The sequence below is a fragment of the Hydra vulgaris genome, chromosome 08, assembly GCF_038396675.1.
Source record: "Hydra vulgaris chromosome 08, alternate assembly HydraT2T_AEP".
Lineage (NCBI taxonomy): Eukaryota > Metazoa > Cnidaria > Hydrozoa > Anthoathecata > Hydridae > Hydra > Hydra vulgaris.
In genome coordinates, this window is record NC_088927.1 from 6724323 (window position 1) to 6746524 (window position 22202).

At 27.2% G+C, this 22202-nt stretch overlaps 1 protein-coding gene across 1 annotated transcript in view; it reads right to left on the reverse strand.

Annotated features, from left to right (window-relative positions):
• Positions 1–276: 276 nt before the first annotated feature.
• The window catches only part of LOC100209591 (dual specificity mitogen-activated protein kinase kinase 6), a 51431-nt gene continuing 29505 nt past the window's right edge, over positions 277–22202 (reverse strand). Inside the window, exons 4-12 of the mRNA XM_065802984.1 lie at positions 14978–15091; positions 14761–14880; positions 9833–9949; positions 9155–9206; positions 7521–7648; positions 7360–7437; positions 1670–1812; positions 1291–1336; positions 277–920 (exon numbers count right to left, since the gene is read on the reverse strand). Of these exons, the coding sequence (XP_065659056.1) occupies positions 828–920; positions 1291–1336; positions 1670–1812; positions 7360–7437; positions 7521–7648; positions 9155–9206; positions 9833–9949; positions 14761–14880; positions 14978–15091 (891 nt within the window). The 3' untranslated portion in view covers positions 277–827. The remainder of the gene's footprint in view (positions 921–1290; positions 1337–1669; positions 1813–7359; positions 7438–7520; positions 7649–9154; positions 9207–9832; positions 9950–14760; positions 14881–14977; positions 15092–22202) is intronic.

The window sequence follows — 22202 nt, forward strand, 5'->3', positions numbered from 1 at the left end:
ATTTTTTCAACTTTTTTGATTTAATATCTTTTTGAACTTCATTAATTTTTAATATATATTACATAAAATGTTTACTCGTGTATATGCTTACTCTTATGCGTAAAACCCAACTAATGTATAAAACAAGAAGTGCAGTGCTATTGTTGTTTATTTAAACAAGTCATCATCATTTTGATGATGACTCGTTTATATTCACAACAACATTTGATAAATTATATTGATTTTCACCATCCTTTATAATTTAACATAAAAAAAAAAAAAAAAAAAAGAAGCAGATTTTCTTTTTAACAAATCGTTGTCCAAATAATGACACTTTAAAATAAACATATAAATCGTTAGAGATAATAGAAGAAAGATAAATTAATAAAAGCAATTAGAAAAAGTTAAAAAAAAAAGAAAAAAATGTGATTAATGTGAAATACATTTCAATAAAATTAACTGCGAGGGCGATTAAAAAACGTTCAAAATATTAAATGTTTTCACACAAAAATGACGAACAGAAAAATTTTTAATTTCAATTTTTTTCAAATAAAACAATAATCTAAAAATTTGGTAAAAATAAGCAAAATAATAATAAAAAAAACTCAAATGAAAACTAAAAGAAGTTTCAAAAAATTATTTTACAAGCATTGTACAAAACTCTTCATCTGCCAAAAAAAAAAAAAAAAAAAAAAAAGTAGCAGAGAATGGAAATCGAAAATTAGCATTAAATTTCCAAAGGAAATAATTGAAAATGAGAAAACCTTCTCCAATAAGAAGCAACAAACAATTGCAAGTTTGATTGGATCTTATTAATTCGAAATGAGTTTAAATCAAATAGACTCAAATTACCTTGAGTCCATTTGGTTTAAAATTTCTTGAACAAAACTTGTTACTTCATTTTGCGGTATTGTTTCGTGATTGACAATGAATGAGTGGTTCTATATAAAAAAAAAATAAAATAATTTCTTTCTTACAAAACTTCTTTCTCATTAAAAGCCACTTCGTATCTTACATAAAAACCTCCGACCCTTAAGGTCGGCAAAAACAAGTTACGTTATGGGAGGGAGGATTAAATTACGTTTTACGTAGAAATAATTTACAACATAAATCTTTGTCAAAGGATGTATCAATTATACTGAAATAAAATATAAGTTAATATTTTCTTATTATTCATAAATTATGTTATATAAATATATGTTATATACTATATAAATATGTAAAATAATACTCGCAAAATTTTAATCAGAATAGTGATTTCAAAAAAAATAGAAAAACTTTGGTAAATAAGCAATTATCGAAATTTCTTACAAGAAGGTCTCTGTACTTGGGCCTTTCTCTGTAATTCTTTTTCAAACTAAACAAAGTATTAAGAAGAAATTTTTATTAAAAAAAGGATATCTCTGTCTATATATATAAATATATTTATATATATAAATATATCTATATATATAAATATATTTATATATATAAATATATCTATATATATAAATATATATATATATATATATAAATATCTATATATAAATATATATCTATATAAATATACATATGTATTTCTATATAAATATGTATATAAGAAAAACTTTATATATATACACATATATTTAGATATATATTAGCCGTAAAAACAATTCCTTTATTTTTTAATTATATGATGAAAAAATAAAAATCTAATTCAATTAAATACCATAAATCTACAAATTCACGAAAACAGTCTGAATAATTTCCATCGGAGGGAAGACTAGGGGACGGTTCATTAACAACCGCTTGCAGTTGGTCAAAAGGTGTCGTCCAACTACTGTAAGGAAATTGTAGACTTGCCAATTCAACCTTTAAAAATCATTAAAAATGAAAATAGCAAATAAAAACAAAACATTTCTTATACATTGTAAACTTTAAGCACAATATATATATATATGTATATATATATATATATATATATATATATATATATATATATATATATATATATATATATATACATATATATATATATATATATATATGTATATATATATATATATATATACACACACGTATATATATATATAAATATATATATATATATATATACATATATACACACACACACATACACACACACATATATATATATACATATATGTATATATATATATATATATATATATATATATATATATATATATATATATATATATATATATATTATATATATGTATATATATATATATATAGAGAGAGAGAGAAAGAGATAGAGAGAGAGATCATCCAGGTCATATTTAAAAAATCCTGAAAAACACTTTGCAAAAAAATCCAAAACAAATCCGGAAATTTCTTCCTACATTTTTGTCTTGATCTAACTTTAAACTAATTTTCTTAATTATTTTGAAACTTTTTTCTTTTTAGTATAGGCTTTGACTTAAAAAAGACTTAAAATATATATTGCAAAAATTTTTATTTTAACTTGTATTTACGAAAGACTCTTTGGAAATCCGTAAAAATTAAAAGTTAAAAGAAATATCTAGAATTGCAGATATATCCTTAAAAAGAAAATTTTTAATATATACAATTATATATATATATATATATATATATATATATATATATATATATATATATATATATATATATATATATATTGTAAAATATTCTTCCTGATGAACCAACTGATGGTGAAACAACTTGTTCAAGACAAAAATTAGATAAGTTTTTTTACTAATTTTTTATTGCTCTGTTCTTTAAGAACATTGAGCACTCTATTTGTAGAATACACTAACATAATTTATACAAACAGGGTCAGGTAAAATGATCTGACCTGTCAGTATGAATAGGTGTTACGTGGGGGGTGGGAGTGGAGTGCCATTACAATTTTTGCCAATAAAAAAAAAAAAAAAGTGCTTGTTTTTTGAAAATTGATGACTGACTTGTCTAAAAGGGTCCAATTTGCTGGCTAAATGAACGAAAAATTCATTGATGGGGGAAAAATCTATTGACAGCACCCCCACACACACCCTTATTTTGAGTTCTTACCCCACAAATCAAACATCTTTTCTAACTTCTCTATTGCACTTGCTTTTAATGGCTGTTGGAATAAATGCCTTTTTCCATACACCCACAACTTTCCATACACCCTTAACTTCGCTGACTGCAAATAAGGAACTTTCTGACTTTTTCAACATTCTATGTTGGTAAGAACACTGATAACACTTGACAAAACAGACTGTTATTCTTGAATTAGAACGCTATTTAACAGCTTGAGAAATCCAGTTGCTTGAAGACTTTTGTTGCTGGTAAATTTAAACTCAAAAAAATTCAGTTAATGCTAATCATTATCAAAAAAAAAAGTTCTGAATGAATGGCAACACTTTAACTACAGAGTCTCTTACAACATCTTACAAAATAATCTTTTTTCTTGTTTTATCTTTCACTACCGAATTCTTAAGAAACTGTATAACCAATCCATTGTAAAATAAGCATCGGGTAAGATTTACATTCTTTATTGTGCTTACCATTTTCTTACTCCCAATTCCAGTTTTAACCTCTATAAATTTTTTTATATGTTCTTGCATGGAACATGTTATAATACTCATGGCTAAAACTTGCTCTAGCAAACAAATTTAAGTCATAGATAACACTAGCCTAGCTTCATTTAACACTGTGTCATAAACCGGCCCTCAGGTTGTACTTTATCTTAAAAAAAAAATGCCATCATACAGATATTTTTTAGGAAATTAAAAATTAAACATTTTAAAAATCCAGGGGTGTATTTTGAGTCAGAGGGGGTTTAAAATCTTATTGAAAATATTGATAATAGAAGGGCAGAGGGGCCTTGACGCTCATCTTGCAAAATTTTTTTATATAAAATATAAATCTAGCATAAAATAGACAAATATATTTAAATTTTTTGTTTACATCCCCCTCCCTCCACCTTCATCAGAAAAAAGCATGCGCTGCGATCTTTGCAATTTACCAAGACTCGCATTTTATGGTACATTGTAAGACTTGTTCAAATACTAATGATAATAAATGACGACTTGATGCACTAAAATATACTTTATTTTTATAACATCTTTATGCTAAATTTATATATCTTTTATTTTTACTTAATATTTTATCTTTTAACATATTATTATCAAATATTGATTATTGCAAACCCAAATTCGGCCTTTCGATGATTTGCAGGCAGAAGTTAAGTTTTATAGAAAATTCTATAAAGCTAAATACTTTGACAGATCTATATTGATGCGGACCTTCCATACATGATGTGGACCTTCCATAACATGATGCGGACCTTCCATGTTCCATGGGTAAGGTGTAATCATAATCTTTAAATTAGGTAATTAAATGAGTCTTTTAATCTAGCAATAGAATGCTTGATATTAAGACTAAGGATTTCACAGAAGCAGTGATCCACAACACACTGTAAATCTTTGAAACATGTAATTAAGGAATGCAGCCTTTAGATCTTGAAGATTATTCAATATCTTGTTACAGTTCACTCCATCAAACCCTTCTCCTTGATAGCCATGTCTGAGAATGTATTTTCCAGACAGCCACTGAATAAAGTTTAGCAATTTTGGCCAGAGAGTAAAAACTAGGTCGCCGAGATCATTAATAAAACTCATAAATATATGAAATGGTGATGGAGAAATTTTGTTTATCAGTCTAACTTTTGGATCTTCATTAAGATAAATAAGCCTTCCTTGTATAACATTTTTTATACAGCTGTTTCTTATTTTTCTCCTGCTGCTTGAAACTCTGAAAGATGAAGATCAAGGCTTCCAAACATTCTTAGAGTTCCTGTATTTACAGTCTTTTCACTTTCACAATATAAACATGCATGAATGCCAACATGGCCAGATAAGCCCATAATCATGTTAGCCAACTTTAAATCCCATGCAATATGAAAACCCAGGTATCTAGCTGGATAATATCTAAATTTGTTATATATTCTGATGTTTCAGGAACATCTTCAGCAAAGCAATAAACTGTATATGTTGCACACCAGACCCCATATATTTGTTTGATCCTCGACATTTACTTCTGTTTTTTATATTATTACTGTTAACTTCAGTTTCACCTGCATCAAAGATGTTGGCAATTATTTCCAAAGAACCTCCACCTCCATCAATTGATACTTGTACAATGGTATTATAAAGATTCAACTCTCTCACTTATAATGCTCATAACAAAATCTGAAGAATCTTTTACAAAAACCAGGTTTCTATCAACCTTTTTATCCCTAACTTCAAATTTCATGGATTGAAGACCGTAATTATTTTTTACAGTTAATTCAAGATCTGACAGTAACTTTGTCACTTCTTTCCTGTGACCTTGTTAAGAGTAGAAATCAGTTTTCTAGTTCCTCTGTTTGAAAGATCAAGATTTGTTTGAAGTTGCTTGAATGTTTCAAAAGAGATTTGTTGAATTTGATTTCTGTCTCTTTTTTTTTCAGGACAACCAACTCTTATTATTAAAGGTTTTCCGCACATGGCTAAATAAAGTAGATCACCTGAATTTACTTGTTTTATGTTCATTTTTACCTTGATTATTGAAGAAACCACCTGCTCTGCACTGTGCATACCTTGTTCTAATGCCGATGATGTAAGGTTTTTTACAGCAGTTGATTTGCAGTCTTTGTGCTCTAAGCCATGACCTAAATATATTGTTGATAACAATTTGACTATACCAATATCATGTAATATTCAAAAATCTTCTGTATATATTACCTATTATTGACAAACATTTAGATATGTTTTATGGAAAAGTAGAAAAGCTCTCATCAATTTCAATTGTAATAATGTCAGACTTGCAGTTCTTGGAATTCCAATCACTATAAATAATAATTATTCAAAATTAACATTTGATCTTTTTATGACAAAGTTGACATTTGCACATCTTTATGTTTTAACAGATATTTTAAAATTATATTTTAACAAATGCAATTAAATTAAACCTAACCTTTTCTATCTTCTGTGTCCACCTCGTCAGTGGTTTCTTTCTTTTTGCAAGCATGTACAAATTACTTTTGCAATTACCACATATTGAAAAAATATGTGGAAATTGCAATTTCTTTCATGTACCCAGAGTATAAATACAGCTGTACCAGTTTTTCAATAGTATCTTGGACTGCAATAAGACTCTTTTTAGTTTTTTTTCCTCCAACTAACACAACTATTTATATTCATTTCCTATTTGCTAAGATTATAACAATGTCATGAGTATATAATACAAATTTTTTAAAATATAGAAAATTTAAATTTTAAAGCATTTCACGCCAAAAACTATTTTAAAAAGATTTGATGCAACAATTAGTAAAAACCATAAGTACTTCATATTTTTATTCCCTACTGGTAAAATTGATAAAAAGTAAGACCCCCTTTTTTATATTTTGGGCTTTATGGTATCAAGTCATCATTTTGTATAAATAAGAGTCCAACAACATCTTACCTTGGTACCTTGCAAGGATCGCAATGCATATTTTTTTCTGGGGAAAGTGGTGGGAGGGGGTGTAAACAAAAAATTTAAATATATTTGTATATTTTATGTTAGATTTATATTTTATGATAAAAATCTGGCAAGTTGAGGGCCAAGGCCCTCAGCCCTCCTATTATCAAAAGTTTCAATAGCATTTTGAACCCCCCCAGTCTAAAAATGCACCCTTGGATTTTTAAATTGTTTAATTTTTAATTTTCTAATAAATATCTATATGATGTCATATTATTTTTTAAGTTGGATAAAGTACAACCTGAGGGTCGATTTATGACACAGTGTTAAGTGATAAAAAATTTTAAAGTTTTTATCACTTTAATTGTATTTTAGTGATAAATTTACAATTTAAAAAACTTTTAAAGTATTTTGGAGGAAGAAAGTTTGTTGTTTTCCAACGTTTCTCAAGATTTGTGCATCAGGAATTAAAACCTCAAAAAAGTTTAATGAAGGTAAATTGTTTTAAACACCTTTTTTAAAATATTTTAAATTCAATTTGTACAGGAGAAGGAAGACTTCCTGCTTACTATTATCTGTTTAATATTAGCACAAATACGTTAGTTACAAATATATTTTGCATTTTGAACTGCAAAGTTGCAATTATAAAATTGCAATTTTTGTGTGCTAATACTGACAACACAGGGACAAAAATGCCCCCAGGAACAAAACGTCTTTATAAAATGCTCCCAGTAGCCCCTTGGTTGAAATTAATTTAAAAAAAATAATAATATACATTTTAGCATTCAAAAAATATGTTTAAAAAATAAGGGTCAAGAAAAAAAAAAAGATATGTTTATTAATTTGCAGGTATTGAGAAACTATTTAAAAAAAAAAAAATTTAAATTGTTTCAAACCTTTTTATCATAAAAATTAAAAAACTTTCAGCTGAATTAAAAAAAAACTTACAATTGTAATACCCAAACTCCAAACGTCTGACCGTATATCATAACCAGTATCCCCTTTGTTTGGATTAATCCTCTCTGGCTAAAAAAGATATTTAAATAACAATTATAAATAAATATATTTAGATCCTAATTTTTTTAAAGTGACTTAATTTAAACTTATACCGCCATGTAAGGTTTGCAGCCTGCACTTAATGTTTTTGCAAGAGAGTCAACTAAGTGACCACTAATTCCAAAATCACATAGTTTGATCTCTCCATCATAATTTACAAGTATGTTTGAAGGTTTTACATCTAAACCAAAAGCCATCAACATTAATATTTTTAAATTAGATAAAAATATACATTAAATACAAAAAAAAATTAAAAAAAATTTTTAGACTTAAAAAAAAAAAGTGTTAACTATGTAGTTCTTTTATAACTATGTTAACTATGTAAGTTCACATATTTCTAAACTTTGAAAAAGCAGAAAATATTGCCCAGAAGCTTGTCTAAAATTATTTAAATCAAAAACATGACTCTATTTAAACGAACACAATAAAACACATTATACACATTATTAACATCGCGTGTTAATAATTGTATGTTGACAACAGGATAAATGTATTAAAATAAAATTTGCAGTCTATGCTGTGACCATTCATGTTGTGATCAACAGAAATTCATAGATTATACTTTTAGAATATTCATCAATGCTAATCAAAAAATTGCTCATCTCATGCTTGACACACATTTGTTCTAAACATTTAACATTTTCAGAAATTATAAATTTAGCTAAAATAAACTAATTATTACCTAAATTAAATTTTTGTCACAAACAACAAACAGAGGAAACTAATTCAGATATTTATTAAATATACAAAAATACAAAAAAAATCTTGATTTTTTTTGTGACAAGACTTTTAATGGAGGATGTCATGGATGAAAAGGTTTTTGGATGATTGCATTTTATATTGCATTATTATTATTATTACAATTATATTAAAAAGAGTCACCACCCCAAAATATTTTTAATCAGCAATTTTGATCTTTAAATGCATTATTTTCTTTTAATTTTTTTTTTCCAGACTTTTTAATAATGTTAGTAAATGATTGTAAATGTGTCCAAACAACAATCCCCTTGTAAAATCTAAAAATGTTTCTTACTACAGTTTTTTTTACTTGTTTTTTTTTTTTTTAGAATTATTAAACAGTTCACTGTATGATTGGATCTTTGATTTGAAATTTAATTTGCTCCATATTTTTTTCATTTGCATGAATATTTATGAGCTATGGATCTTTTGAGTTTTATATCTTTTTTTTTTTTGTCCTGAAAATGACAACCAACAATATCCAAAACACAGCCATTCCCTATTTTATTTTGTAATGTTTAAAATTATAACAAGTTATAGTTCACATACTAGAAGCCATACTATAAAATAACATAAATTTAGAAATAAATTTTTTTCTACTGCTTATTGCTTCTTTGATTCTTTTCTACAATTAACCAATAAACAATAAATAAATAAAAAGCTCCAATAAACAGATAGTAAATAGCAATATAAACATTCTCAAAGAATTATTATCACTATATAATTCCCAATATCATGTACAACTATGTACAATGTTGTATGTGAGGACAAAATCATAATTTTCTTATATTATAGTTTAAATCTTTAATCCAATTAAAAATTTTAAAAAATTGGGAATCGAACTAGGGACTTTTTGCTTATGAAATGAGCGTTCTATAACTACACTACTGCATTTATTACCTGCATAATGTTGAAAATACCTAAATTCACTATTATTAATTATAAATACCTCTGTGTATAACATGTAATGTCTTATGTAAGTACTCAAGGGCTGAAACTACCTGAAATTAAAAGAAGATTGAAAACAAACAATAATAATGAAAAAATAACAATAAGAAAATACTTTTTAAACATGTACAGCAATAAATAAAAAAAAAGATTTTTAAATAAATCTTTTCTGTTCTTTTTTGTTAATAAAAAAATCTGGAAAAAAAATTGAATTATCATATTCTATTTTTAACAGAAAACCATTTTTTAGCATTTAACATCTTTTATAAGTAAAGATGGAGTGGGGGTGTTATGGAAACAAAAGAGAAACATGCTAGCTAGCAAATTATCAGATTTACACATTTTTTTCAAAATTTGTAACTAATTTTTGACAGATGATTTGTGTTCTTATGACTAGGTTTTGAGCAAATATGAAAAAAAAAAAAAAAGAAACCTTAAGTATTTGTAAAATGATCAGAAAAAATCATTGAAAAATAGACCTACTACAATTTGCTTTACAGGTCCTATATTTTCAATGTTTTTACAGGTCCTTACTTACTTACTTACTTACTGCTAATAATATAACTATACATTTTGACATATTATTAGTAGTAAGTAAGGACATGCTGTCCATACTTACTGCTAATAATATAACTATACATTTTATAGTTTATATTAATTTTATAAAAATAAAACTTACTGCAAACGAAACTTTCTTTAGTACATATTCTGGAATTTTTTGGTTTCGATCTGAAACAATTTTATAAAAATGATCTAATGAAGTTCTCATCAACTGCATACATATCCAAACATCACCCTAAATAATATTATTTATACAAATAAGGTTTTAACACAATGCAATACAAAGAAGGGATGGGGAGTCCCAAAAGGACTCTGGCTTTATATCTTGATTTTTCTCTGGACTCCAGAAGCTCTAAATATGTTGGTTGACTTATGATCTGCTACAAGAAAAAAAATTCATGAAATTTAATGACTTGGATTGGAACTTATTGTTTTTAAGGATGGAGTCCTGGAATCCTTGTCACGATTATACCTAAGGACTCCAGGTTCAAAAATTGATTGTTCCTCTAAGTTAAAAATCATTTAATTTGTTGCCCATAAGCTTTTTTATGTTTTAAGAGCTCATGGATATTAAAAACTAGGAAGAAGTAATCTTTTTGTAACTTTCAAATCCGGAGACCTGGACTCCACATCCCTGATATAAAAACTTGCAATATAAATAATATAATATTATTTATCTTGCCTTTTGTTTCAAACATGCACAGTTTCAAGTGTGCAAAGGAGAAAAAATGTTCAAGAAGGTTTTGTTTTTGATAACCATAGATCAATGGTTATAAAAACAGTAAAAAAAGGAGTCCAAAGATTTTTTGCTTATTTTTACTTCCTGTTTTTCCATTACATTTCAAAAGCATTATTATATATTTAGAGCTTTCCCTCTCCTGAATTTTTAAAAATGCTGTTATTAGAGATAATATTATTTATTATATACTTTTTATAGCATGCTTTAAGCAGTCAACAGTATGTTGACTGCTTAAAGCATATATATATATATATATATATATATATATATATATATATATATATATATATATATATATATATATATATATATATATATATATATATATATATGTATATATATATATATATATATATATATCATATATATATATATATATATATATACATATATATATATATATGTATATATATATATATGTATATATATATATATATATATGTATATATATATATATATGTATATATATATATATATATATGTATATATATATATATATATATGTATATATATATATATATATATATATATATATATATATATATATATATATATATATATATATATATATATATATATATATATATATATATATGACAGGTGACAGCACACAGGCAGAATTTCGTTGACAAGTGCCATTTTGCAGCGGACAAAACAAGTGCAACTTTTTTGGTTTGTTTCATTTTCTTAAGTCTGGTCCGTGTCAACGTCACGGAAGTTTTTTAATAATTAAAGGAAGTATCCAGAAGTTTCCAGAAGCATGCAGAAGCTTCCAGAAGTTTCCAGAAGCAGCATCTGGAAGCACCCAGTAGCATCCAGAAATATCCAGAAATATTTTGCAAGACAACCACCTATCGGTGATGGATTGGCCGCCTCAATCCATCACCGGATCTCAACCCTATCGAGAACCTGTGGGAGATCGTCAACCGCAGAATTAATCGTGAAGGTGTTCGTAATAAGGATCAATTGTTTAAACAAATCCAAAAGGCCTGGGCAGCGATTCCACAAAGTTTCATTGATCACCTGATCGAATCTATGCCTCGAAGATGCAAGGCTGTGATCAACAACAAAGGATTCGCCACGAAATATTGATAGCGAAATACAGCTTGGTCAACATTTTGTTGAGTTGCACTTGTTTTGTCCAAAAGGAAATCAACTTTTTTTAATACTTTTGATTAATTTATTAATTTTTGTGTACGAATAATGAACTTTGTGATGAATAAAACTTAAAGAACTTTGTCTCTAAACAGTTACATGGTTATTTCTCTAAATTGAAAAAATGCAGCACTTTTATATAAAGAAACTAAATTAGCATTATTTGGTTGCACTCGTTTTGTTCGATACTGTATATATATATATATATATATATATACATATACACACACACACACACACACACACACACACACACACACACACACACACACACACACACACACACACACACACACACACACACACACACATATATATATCAGGGGCAATTCTAGACTGTTTTTGACATCACTGATCGCACTTTGGTGCCACCCAAATAAAGTCTAATTTTGTAATTAGCACAAGAAGCTAAGCTTGTGAAGTTAACAAATATAAAATAATTCTGCATTTGCTCAAGTAAAGTCATTTTTGTATGCAGAACATCTTTAGTATGCAGAGTGTCAAAATTTAAAAAAACTCCAGCACTTATTACTTTATTTAGATATGTTTTTTCCAAGATTTTGGTGCTGAAACTCATAACTTTTTCCTGCATAAGTTTAAAAAAAAACACTTGAATTGCAGCACTAATGATATTTCCGAAGTGATACAAAAATTGTTTTAAACCACTGTAATAATAAACATAAAAGTATGTAATCTAAATAAATCTAAATACTACTTAAATCTAAATACTACTTAAATCTAAATACTACTTAAATTTGTGTACTACAAACTTGAAAAAAACTGTAATTAATTAAAAAGGCATTAACGCTATAAATACTATACTAAATAGTCAGTCATAACAATGACTGAAGAACAAATTTAAGCAATTAACTTAAAAAAAGCTAAAAACAAAAACAAAATATTCATGACAGCTAATTAATAATAATTTAAAATAAAGAACTACTTGAAGGCTTACCAAGTTTCTAGTTATATTATCCAAAAAACTCTTTTGGAAGACACAATCTAATTAAAGCACTTTTTTATTTTAGTTAAGATAAAAAAATAGCAAAATTTCTCAATAAATCACAAAATCAGAAACCTTAAAGGAGAAACAACTTAGGATAATAATAACAGTAAGATATAATGAAATAAAATAAGACATTCATTTGTTAATAAAAACTAACATAACAATATTTTTTTCTTATTTTCAAGTACATCAATTTATTTTTCTATAAACTCAAATTCTTGTTTTAATACTTTTTCTTTTTAATCCATTCCCTTTCTTAACGTAACTCAGGTCACTTTTTTTCTCTGCAAGTTCCATTCACTCTGTAATCTCATTTTCCATCATTAAAATAGCTTTTTTTTTGCAACCTTAACGTTTTGATTTAATTTTTTGATGTCAGCTTTTGAGTCAGCGAGTCAGATGTCTCTCAGCAAATGTTGCCTGTCTTACTATAATTGCCAGTAACTAAATGTCATGTAAAAACTTGATCGTCTTAAGCATGTGAATTAATGTTTTGAATGGAGCTAGTGCAGTAGAAGTAGTTACCTTGTTGAGCCGAAGTTAAGAGGATAGACAAATGAAACAGCAACATAGTTACTTCTCACCTTGCAGGACTATCATGTAAAATATGGTAGGCAGAATTTAAAACTTTATGCAGATTCCATTTTGTGAGAGCATCTCCAGCTTTTAAACTGCCAAGGATAATATGCAAATTGCAAGCTCCAATTATAATAACAAAATGTAAAAGAGTTTCAGTCAAACTTGTACCGAATTCATCGAAAAATTTTAGATTGACATTGGGACCATCCATTTATACTTGGTAAAGTTTTTTTATTTCCAAATTTTCAACAATATCTTTGAAATAAGTTAATGTCATGCTGTGTTGTATGACTTAAGACACTTGATTCATAATAACAGACATTTACATGATTTTTATTAACATCCCAGAATCTAATATAAATATCCATTTCAGAAGTTTGAGAGGTCTCATTTAAACTCTCATCAAAAGAATAGCCATTGATGTCTGACAGTTTTAAATTTCTAACAAAACTGATTTTAAATAAGAAGCTAAACCATGATTTAACTTGTATGAAACTTTGCTTCAACCCATCTGAAATTGTGAAACATATCTGTAAATGAAATGGGAAACATAGCTGTAAAAACATGTAAAACTTAAGTCATCATTTAAATGTAGAGAAAAATCACTATCCACATTTTTAAGCTGCCAAATAATTTCAGCCTTAGCAAAATCTAGTTTTTTGATACACGAGTCTAATGTCTTTTGTTTTTCTGTAATTGACTTGTTAGAATCAGAAAAGGCAGATGTTAAAGAACTTTTCTCTTTTGGTTTTTCAAAGAATCCTTTCACTTTTCTTAATTTTATATTGTGCTTTGCTCCTTTTGCATGCTCTGCCAAGGCTTAGCGCCCTCTTAAACTATTAAGTGGGTGCTCAGTCTTTGCTGTTGACTATTATTGAGTGCTATTGACCTGTGGCAAACCACACATTTTGCTTAAGTATCATTTTTAAAATCTTTCTTTAGCCAATCTTTAAATCATCTTTGATGCTTCACTTTTTTAACTAATTTTAAATAATTACTAATTATTATCAATAATTATATTATTATATATTAATTGTTATAATAATTACTAACTATTATCAATAACTAAAATAATTATAAAAAATTAAAAATATAAAACTCTAAAAAGTAAAAAAACTTCAAAGTTAGTAAGATTTAAAAAAATCTTCAAAAATTTAATAACTAAACACAAATTAAACTACTAAACAACTATTTAAAAAAAAAAAAAAATCAAGTTTTTCCATCACCAATGTTGCTTAAAATATTCCAGTTTTTCCAGCGTATTTTTTAAAAACAGTTTTTTTTTAGTTTTTCCAGCAGAGTGAACACCCTGAGTATAACATGTTAAATAACTTGGGTACGTGCATTAACCAAAAGTTTAGTTCAGCCTGTACTTAACAGCCTCTACTATTTGTTAGTAAACTTAAATAAATTTTACTTGCAATACCATTTAGAGGTTAAATGTTGTCTAAAAAAAAATAATTTGTCAACATTTAAAAAAATCAATGAAACCAGAGCCTGGAGTTTTTAAAAAGTGCTGAACTTTGGTCACCAGACAAAAAATATTGACAACTAAAAACCTCAATACCTCTTTGAATAATGCACCATAAAAATGAACAGTGTATGGATAATTGCTTAAACGCATATTTACATCTAAATCCATAAGTAATCGACGCTGTTCAGTTGAGTTAACAGTATGGCGAATACGCTATAAAATATTTATTAATAAAATTATTAATTTTATTAACAACTTTGTCTTTTTTTTAATAATAAAGCAAAAAGCAAAAAATAAAAAAATTAATTACTTTTACTGCCATCTCAATACCAGTTGCAACATGTTTCATTTTTTCTACTACGCCATAAGCTCCTCTACCAAGTTCTGAAATTAATTGCAAATCATTTGCATTGCATGGGTAGCTCTATATAATAAATGTTATAAAAACTTTATATATCATTAAATATATTATATTATTATATTTTATTCTATATTTTATATTGCAATTATAATATATAACTTTATATATTACTATTAAAAAAATTACAAAAATGGGAAAAAACACATATAAACTGTACTTCTATTTGAGTTGATAAAGTTAATAAATTCACAACAAGAGGTAACCCACTACTATTGCTAGGGTGGTAGCCCTCTTAGCTATTGATTTTAAATTTATGGCAGGAGGTAATTCATTGTTATTTAGAGTATAGGCCTCTAATCAAGAGAGTTGGCAAAATCTAATAACAAATGAACTTTCTAAAACGGGTCAATTGATATACACTGAATGTCAGTTCACATTCCCAAACAACTATAATAAAAAAAATAAGTCAACAGAGCAGCTGGTGGTAACAAACATGGCCATTAAAGAATTAGACAAGAAAAAGAGAAGAGTAAATCAACTAAAGAAAGCGTAGAAATGAAATCAAAAGAAGACAAGTCAAAAATAAATGAAATTTTTAAGCTCATAAATCAAAAAAAAGTAATACCAAATTTTGTCAGACAGCTGACATCTAAAACTAACAAACCAGGCGCAATTTTTGTTGAAATACCTGAGGATATTCTTCGCAACACAATAGCCAATAGCATCAGCCAAAAAATTGAGTAGTAATGTCACACATAATAATATTTACCTTCAGATTTGACTCAAAACTGAATGAAATAAAATAAATAAATCAAGAACGAACAATGATCCTTTTTGGTATGTCATCTGTGGCAATAAAACTGCCAAATTCAAAAAAAAAATCAGATCAATAAATTTCTACATAATTCAGTGTTAGATTTATTTAGAAATACGTTTTTCACGGTTTTCGCTAAATGCGTCGGTGAGAACTTAACATCGGATTGGTTCTTACTTGACAAAATATATGACTATTTTTGTGTTAAGCAGTTCTTTTTAACCTTCCTGATCCTGAATGACATTGGATGCCACCTGTTGTTTTAAACATCTTTAGAGTATATCTGACGCAATTCTCTGAAATTTTTAATTTTCTTACTATTTCTCTATTACTGATCATTGAGCCATCCTTCATACCTATTATTTGCCACTTTGTCACTTCATTTTTCGCTTCGCTTTTCAACCCATTTCTATGTATATTTGCTTTTAGGTCTTATCAAATTATTTTAAAAGGCTTTAAATGTGACTAAACTGGTCATCATAAGTAGTTATATCCAACATTTTATGGGAAATTGTCAAGCTATCATATAAATTAATAAAATAATTATGAATAACAGTCGGTTTGACAAGAAAGTAGAACGGAAGTCAATTTAAAAGTTTGTGCGCCTATTTTTTTTTTTTTTACAATCTTTCCAGGTATGTTTTTTGTATTCCTTTGAAAAAAGTAAATTATTAAAAAAAAAGTAACTATATATGAACTTGTTATTGACATGTTAGTTGTCACGATGTCACTTGAATGAAGTGAAGTTTATCCTTTAATCGTTATTTACTAACATTACATTAATAATGTATTGGTTATTATCCACCAGATTAAAATAAGTAAACAAATATTAAATTGAAAAATATTTCAGAAATTTATTTTAAAAATCCTTGTATTTTATTATTACAGATAATATTTTAAAACTGACAGGTGTTTCTCGATCCTCACTTGGATTTATTTTGTAGCAATATAAACAGACTCAATCTATAGAAAAAGATAAAAAAGAAAGGATATAAAGATAAAAATAAAGCAAAATCTATAATTCAGTCCATAAAAGCAAATCTGTGTTAGTTGCAGAGGAATCTTGCAGGAAAAATTAAATGCAGCTAAGCTTTGATGGAAAAAGTACTCAAGCATATCATAAAAAGAAAACTCCAATGCAATCCATTGATGAAGAAATTAAAACTATTTATCGTTTTATAGCTATATAAACTTTTAAACCAAAAAAAAATTTTAAACCAAAAGACAATGAAACCTTTTGCAAAAAGACTTTTTCACTATTGCCTTTGTTTTTTCACTATTGCCTTGTTTTTTTGGTCATTTTATTTTGGAAAAAAAACCCCTGGGATCGGTTTTTTTTCTTCTTCGGGGGGATGGGGGGGGGGGGGGGGGAAATAAAAAATTCATCATTTACGCTACTAAATTTAACTTTAATGGCAATATCTTAATTCATATTTTAATTTCAAATTTTAATAGAACAATTAAAATTGAAAATTGCTAAAATTCTTTTATTTTGGTATGCTAAAAGGTATACACGGTTGGAGCTATATAAAAGCTTCTTAGATAATTTTATCTTCAATTTTATCTTTATTCGTTTTAGTGTTATATATTGACACAATAAATATTGTTTATTTACATTTGTTATACTTAATTACATTTAATATTTGATATGTATATATATATTTTTTGTTCTGATTCACTGCCAACAAGGCTGCAAGCAACCACTATTAAGTATGGAGTTACTAGGAAAAAAAAAAGAATAGAGACTTAAAGAGTTGAAGGTTGTAGGAGTCAGGAAAACATGAAGATGGGAGAGAGTTCCAAAGGTTGAAATGCATGAAAAAAGACTAGACGAATAAAAGTTTTTAGAGCATACAGGGGCAGATACAGTAAACGAATGAGACATAGATAATTAGACCCACTCAGATAGAGTAGGTCCAACTACGTTTACAATGCATTTTTGGACCTTGTCTAGAAGAGAAAGAGCATCAATAGAACCAGCCCAAAAATGACAAAGGTATTCCATACAGGGACAAATAAGAGCTACTTTAAGGTTGTCTGGAAGATCATTAGTATGTCTGTAGTATGTCTGGAAGATCATTGATATAGACAAAAAACATTACAGGACTAAGGATAGAACCTTGAGGTACCCCAGAAGTAACTGGAAATGAAGGATAGTGTTAGCCTTTGAGGATGTGTTTAATAAAGCAGTCAGAAAGAAATGATTTTATCATCTTAAAAACTTTCCCAGATACTCCATAGGAAACAAGCTTGCAGAGTAGACCAGCATGCAAAACTTTGTCAAAAGCTTTATATATATAAATATATATAAACATATATATATATATATATATATATATATATATATATATATATATATATATATATATATATATATATATATATATATATATATATATATATATTACCACTATTTAGTAGCCTTCTCACCTGTAGTGGCCTTCTTGGCCTTGAGGAGGCGAATAACAAAAAAAAAATAAAAAATGAAAAAAAAAAATACTAGATAAAATAATTAAAAAAAAACTGGTAAAAAAAGTCATTTTACATAAAAGTTGAATAAATAAGCAAAAAAGCGTTGCAGCAATTTAAAGCAAAACTCTGCAAAGTTTTTGCAGGCATGTGGGCAAGCGCGAAAAGGCTTGATCGCAAAAGTGTCGGCAAAACCGAGAAGACTGTATATATATATATATATATATATATATCAGGGTTTCTTAACCTGTGGTCCCTGGACCATGGTTAAGACCACCTGAATGTATGCCATGGACTAGAAAAAATATGGGACAAATTTAGAAAAAATATAAATAATATAATAATACACTAAATTTTTAAATTTTTAATTGATAGTTTATAGCAAGACATATGTGCCAAGACTTCACTGCCAAACAACACTTTCAAGTGCCATTATTGTTTTTTTATCACACAAGTGAAGGCGAATATTGTTTTACACAATAATTTTCATCGCCTTATAACATTTATTTATAATATAGCTTTCATTATTTATTTCATTGGTTTTTCAGTAATTGAAGTGTACTTTTGTGAAAATTTTTTTCTTTCTTTTTTACAGTTGTTAAAAATGTCAAAATAAAGAAAATATAACGATTCATATGTCACCTACGGTTTCACTTTTGTAACTGAATGAGATGGAACACAAAAACCATAGTACTTTTTATGTGATAAAGTGCTTGCTAATAGCAGTATGAAGCTGTCAAAATTGTCAGAACATCTTAAATCTGTCCACCCAAAAAAGCTTGATTTGAGAATACTGGAACTTTACCTAAACTAGTTTTTACTCCAACACAAAAAGTTTAGAGTTAAAGTTTAACATTGTTCAAAGTTGCATATTGCATTGGCAAACAAAAAAAGCCACACACTATTGCAGAAACTTTTCTAAAGCCTTGTTTACTAGACATAATAGAACTCGTGTGTGGTAGAGATCAAAGAAAGAAAGTTGAAGCAGTGCTTTGTCAAATGATGTCACCCATTCTAGAATTGATGAAATGTCTTACAATGTTTTGCAACAGGTCATAAATGAACTTAACTCTTTGTCATTTCTTCTTGTCCATTTGCATGCCATTCAGAATGCAACTGGACGAGAACACAGATTTATTACAGTGTAGCCAGCTCATGGTGTTTGTAAATTATGTACATATAGAAACACAAAGTATGAAAAAAGAGTTTCTGTTTTGCAAATTACTTTTGGGAACAACAAAAGCAAGGAATGTTTTTAGTATGATAAAAAGTTTTTTTGCAAAACATGGCGTCAATTGGATAAATAAGCTGGGCAGTTTGTGTACAGATGGAGCACCTGCAATGTTTGGAAACACTTCGGTTTTGCAACATTGGTCAAGAAAGAGATTCCTAACGTCAAATAACTCATTGCTTCTTACACCGACATGCATTGGCATCAACTTTGCCTACTTTCTTGAAAGGAGTTATGGCCACGTGTATCAAAATAATTAACTTTATAAGAAAAGCTTTGAGTCACCAGCTGCTTTGAATCACCAGCTGTTTAAGAAACTTTGTCAAGAAATTGGATCTGACCACGAAGTATTGCTGTATTATACAGAAGTTCGCAGGTTATCAAGAAGACGCATAGAAGTCTTGATATTTCTGAAAGATTTGTATCAAATTCTGGTGAGTAAAAACTTTTTGCAAGGACTAGCTTACTTAGCCGATATTTTTTAGCTATTTGAATGAAATAAACCTGTCTCTTCAAAGCCCTGCTGTCACAATTGTGGATGCAACTGAAAAACTAAAATCTTTTTTTAGTAAACTGCCACTTTGGAAAATAAGAGTGGATGTAGCTATTACTGCAAATTTTTGTATGTTGGAAGAACTACTGTCGTCAAGAAATTTAAATGAAGAAATACAAAAGGAAGTCTCAGAACATCTTAAAACGCTACAGAACTCATTTGAAGGGTACTTTTCCCCCAAAAGCCTTGATCAGGAGACTTGGGTGCATAGCCCATTTATGATTGATATCAATGATGAAGATCTTATTAAAGATGATTTAATAAACATGAGATCCAAAGCAGTATTGCGAGCTGATTTTCATGCAAAGGATGTTTGTGATATTTGGGGAAGTTTAGAACAAGCTTATGCTCTTCTTGTTAAACGAGCAATGTCCATATTATTTCTGTTTGCTACTACGTACCTTTGTGAGTCAGGTTTTAACCTTGCCTATTTAACCGATGCCTTTAACCCTCCTTTAGATAAAAAATCAGAACTCAGTTTTTTTCATGTGCTAGGGTTATCTTTGTGATTAATTTAAGTCTATCTTAAGTTTAATTGCCCAATATTTAGTTCATGGTCAAGCTTATTTTCTATTCAATAAGTCCCTAATATTGTTTTAAAAAAATTTCTTTGAAAATAGATCAACTTATTACTTAAAGAAAGGGAAATTTTATATAAAAAAAACAAACAAAAAAAAAAAAAAAATGTAAAAAAAGATAACAAAAAACTTATTAAAACTCATGCTTTTTATTTTTGATATAAAAACTGTAGTTTTTTTGCAATAAAATCTAAAAAAGGATTAGCACAAAAGATAACCACACCACATTAAACACCGAGTTTTGATTTTCTATCTAAATGGGTTTTAAGGCACCATTATATCTATATATAGATATATATAAATTATACATATATATATATATATATATATATATATATATATATATATATATATATATATATATATATACATATATATATATATATATATATATATATATATATATATATATAATATATATATATTATACATATATATATATATATATATATATATATATATATATATATATATATATATATATATATAGAGAGAGAGAGAGAGAGAGAGAGAGAGAGAGAGAGAGAGAGAGAAAGAGAGAGAGAGAGAGAATATCTATAAACTATTGAGTGATTTTTTTATTGTTCTTCTTGTTGGTAATCCATTATGATTAAGCTCTCCATACAGGGGCAGAAATAAAACCTTAGTTGCCCAATTATTTAAACCTCTGAACCAAAATAGTGAAATGGAAAAAGTTAAATGTTCCTTTTGTCATAAGATTATATCTAAAAATTGAACTTGAACAACAAAGCATGTTAAAAATTTTTGAAAGTGTTCTGATATAGTTCTATATGAAAATATCTAGATAAATAAATCATATAATTGAAAAAAAAAAGGAGATAAAAAATAAATTATGAATCATCAGATAAAGGTGGTCTGGGAAACTAAGTAAATAAGAATAATTCAAAAACTTTTGATTTTCCTTGAAATTAAGTCAAGAATAGGGATTATTTTATAAAGGCCTACTAGCAATATATATTATTTTGACAAATATAACAAACAAACAATCTAAGACTAAATTACACAATACACAATATACAATTGCTCAAAGAAATAAATAATCTCGATAGATTGCTTATTTCTTTGAGCATTTGAAGTCTGATATTAAATTGGCATAGTATTATATACTAATGCATTTAAATTATCATAATTAAAATGGTAACTTTCTTAGGATAAGAATAGTATAACTAACTTAAAGCTAACTTAATTTTTTATTAAAAATATAAGTTAAACTCGTGTTTATACATGTAATTGTGCTTTTAATAATCATATACTAAAAATATACTATAATAAAGGAAAATTATTACAAAATTTATGCCAAAAAAAAAACTAAAAAATTGCTTAAAAAAGCAGAAAAATACTAAAAAAAAAACCAAATTAATGCCAAAAAAAAAACACAAAAAAAAACACACACACACACCAAAGAAAAAAAAAGAGTTCAAGCCAGGCCAGCAATTGGTTTATCAATCAAAAGGTAGATGTTGCCAAAAAAAATCAAGTTTCTGAGAAACTTTTAAGATACTTATATG